Source organism: Frankliniella occidentalis, unplaced genomic scaffold (assembly GCF_000697945.3).
Source record: "Frankliniella occidentalis isolate FOCC.00 unplaced genomic scaffold, Focc_3.1 Scaffold6105, whole genome shotgun sequence".
NCBI classification, from domain to species: Eukaryota; Metazoa; Arthropoda; class Insecta; order Thysanoptera; family Thripidae; genus Frankliniella; species Frankliniella occidentalis.
This window is the reverse complement of record NW_026273139.1, coordinates 1-2,005: the sequence shown is the minus strand read 5'-3', so window position 1 is coordinate 2,005 and position 2,005 is coordinate 1. Positions and strand designations below refer to the sequence as shown.

Sequence of the window (2,005 nt, the reverse complement as noted above, 5' to 3'; positions counted from 1 at the left end):
AATATATTTTTTTTAAAGTAGCCGAGGTCGTAACAGTTACCACAATGTTTTAATTGACCTTTTTTACCAGGATTTTGTAAATTGATCTTTTTTCTTTGAGAAAACCGTGAAATTTGATGCGGATGACTTACCTTGCCGCCGTCGTTGTAGTCCCAAGGCACAAGCGAGAACTGGATGGCGGGCATAAAGGTGTTGGCCTGCAGCCAGCGGATGAACAGCTCGCTGGTGGCCACCTCCATGTTGTACTGGTTGCCTCCGACCATGTCAGGCAGGACGAGCGGGTAGCCCACCATGTTCATTTGGAGGAGTGTCGTGACGAGGGACTTTAGGCCGTTGTCGTCACCCCAGCGCGAGTCCTTGTCGATCATGCGGACGAAGATGGGTAGGTTCTGGGTGCGGTACGCAGAGCGCACCTCGGTCAGGTCGTTGAAGAGCGCGCACGTCTCGACGTACTTCTTCGTGCCCAGGTTCGGGTAGTCCTCATCCTTGGCGTGCGCGATGCTGAAGGCAGGCAGCTGCGGGTTCCAACTGATCTCGCCCGCGTCGAACTTGAAGCCGTCGATGCCGTTCTCGCGCGCCATGTCCTGATGGCGCCGCACGAACCAGTCCGCTGCAGCCTTGTTGGTGAAGTCCACGATGCTGGCGTCGCCGTTCCACCAATGCGTGGCGGTCTTGCCGTCCTCGCTCTTGACCAGGAAGCCGTTGGCGCTGGCCTCGTTGAGCGTGTCGGTGCAGTCCAACTGGATGAACGGGTGGGTCCAGATGGTGACGCGGTAGCCCATCGCGCGCAAGTCGTTCGTCAACTGCTTCATGTTTGGGAAGCGGCCCTCGTCGACCTTCTTGCTGCCGTAGCATGTCTCCCAGGCGTCGTCGATCTCAAGCTGGCTGTTGTTGAAGCCGTGCTCGATTATCTGCTTCGCGAACTCGCGGACGATGGGCTCGTTGATGGCGGCCTTGTAGCGCGCCCACGTTGACCAGACGGGATGCCGGACCATGGTCTCGTCCGGGTAGCCGGTCGGCTTGCCCAGGAACTCCTTAACGGCGTACTGGAAGGCCTCCTTGGCGTTGTCGAAGTTGCAGGTGGTGATCTTCACGGTGAAACCTGTCGGTCGGCGGCGGTATGGCGCCTCCACCTTGGAGATTAGACACAGTTGGTTGGGGGATACATCCGGGTCATTTATGCTGATGAAGAGCGGCGCGCCCGGATGCACGTAGATGAGGTCGCCGTTGGAGTTGTACCAGACGGGGTCCTGGATGCCGCGGTTGGCCGACTCCTGCGTCACCATCGAGTGTGACAGTTTGGCGTACTTCTCTAGCGGCCACTTCTGTGGAATCTCCTCGCCGCCGCCGTACCAGTGCGCGTCCGCCAGCGGGAAGCAAGACATCATTGTCTGGCCCTCGTCGATGTCGATGCTACTCTCCATGTAGACACAGTGGTTCATGCCGCGGACGATCGTGTGCTTGACGCCGTCGCGCTTCAAGCAGGCCAGCAGGCCATCGCCGTCGCGCCTGCAGTCGGACCCGTGTGGGCCGAGGTCCATGACGGTCCTCCCTGTTAACAGTCGTCCAGAGCTTTCGCCTTATTGGGACAGTCACAGTCACAAACAAAAACACGACGCTGGAGCCTCACTTACCCGTGCTGTCTTTGAGTGTATGGTTCGCGTAGGTCAGCGGGTTCGGCCGGGGCGGCGCGCACGATCCCGGGTAACTGCCCACCGCTGCAATAACAACGCATAGCTACATGGGCTGCACCAAAGTACAGTCTGAGCGGGTGAGACCGGACGTGACCAGGAGCCGAGTGCGTACCGCCGGAAAGTGATAATCACCCGCTCACAGCCCGACTGAAGTCGCATTTATGGCAGAACTCTGGGGAACATCACGCAGTGGACGTCGCGCGTCACAAATGGCGCGTACTTGGGATGTGCTTGCGGCTAGAGCGTTTTGACTGGACATCCGGTACACCATCGCCGAGCAGTCCGTGGTCCTGCCTGGCCACATCCTCCAC

The 2,005-nt window shown here is 58.9% G+C and overlaps 1 protein-coding gene across 1 annotated transcript; it reads right to left on the bottom strand.

Moving 5' to 3' along the window:
* Window positions 1–161: 161 nt before the first annotated feature.
* LOC113204365 (myogenesis-regulating glycosidase) lies at window positions 162–1,802 on the bottom strand (the record flags this gene model as incomplete). Its single annotated transcript, XM_052277219.1, is given in 2 exon segments — window positions 162–1,552; window positions 1,635–1,802. A coding segment is annotated over 1 exon segment (1,380 nt), but the record flags the coding sequence as incomplete, so codon positions are not given.
* Window positions 1,803–2,005: the final 203 nt, after the last annotated feature.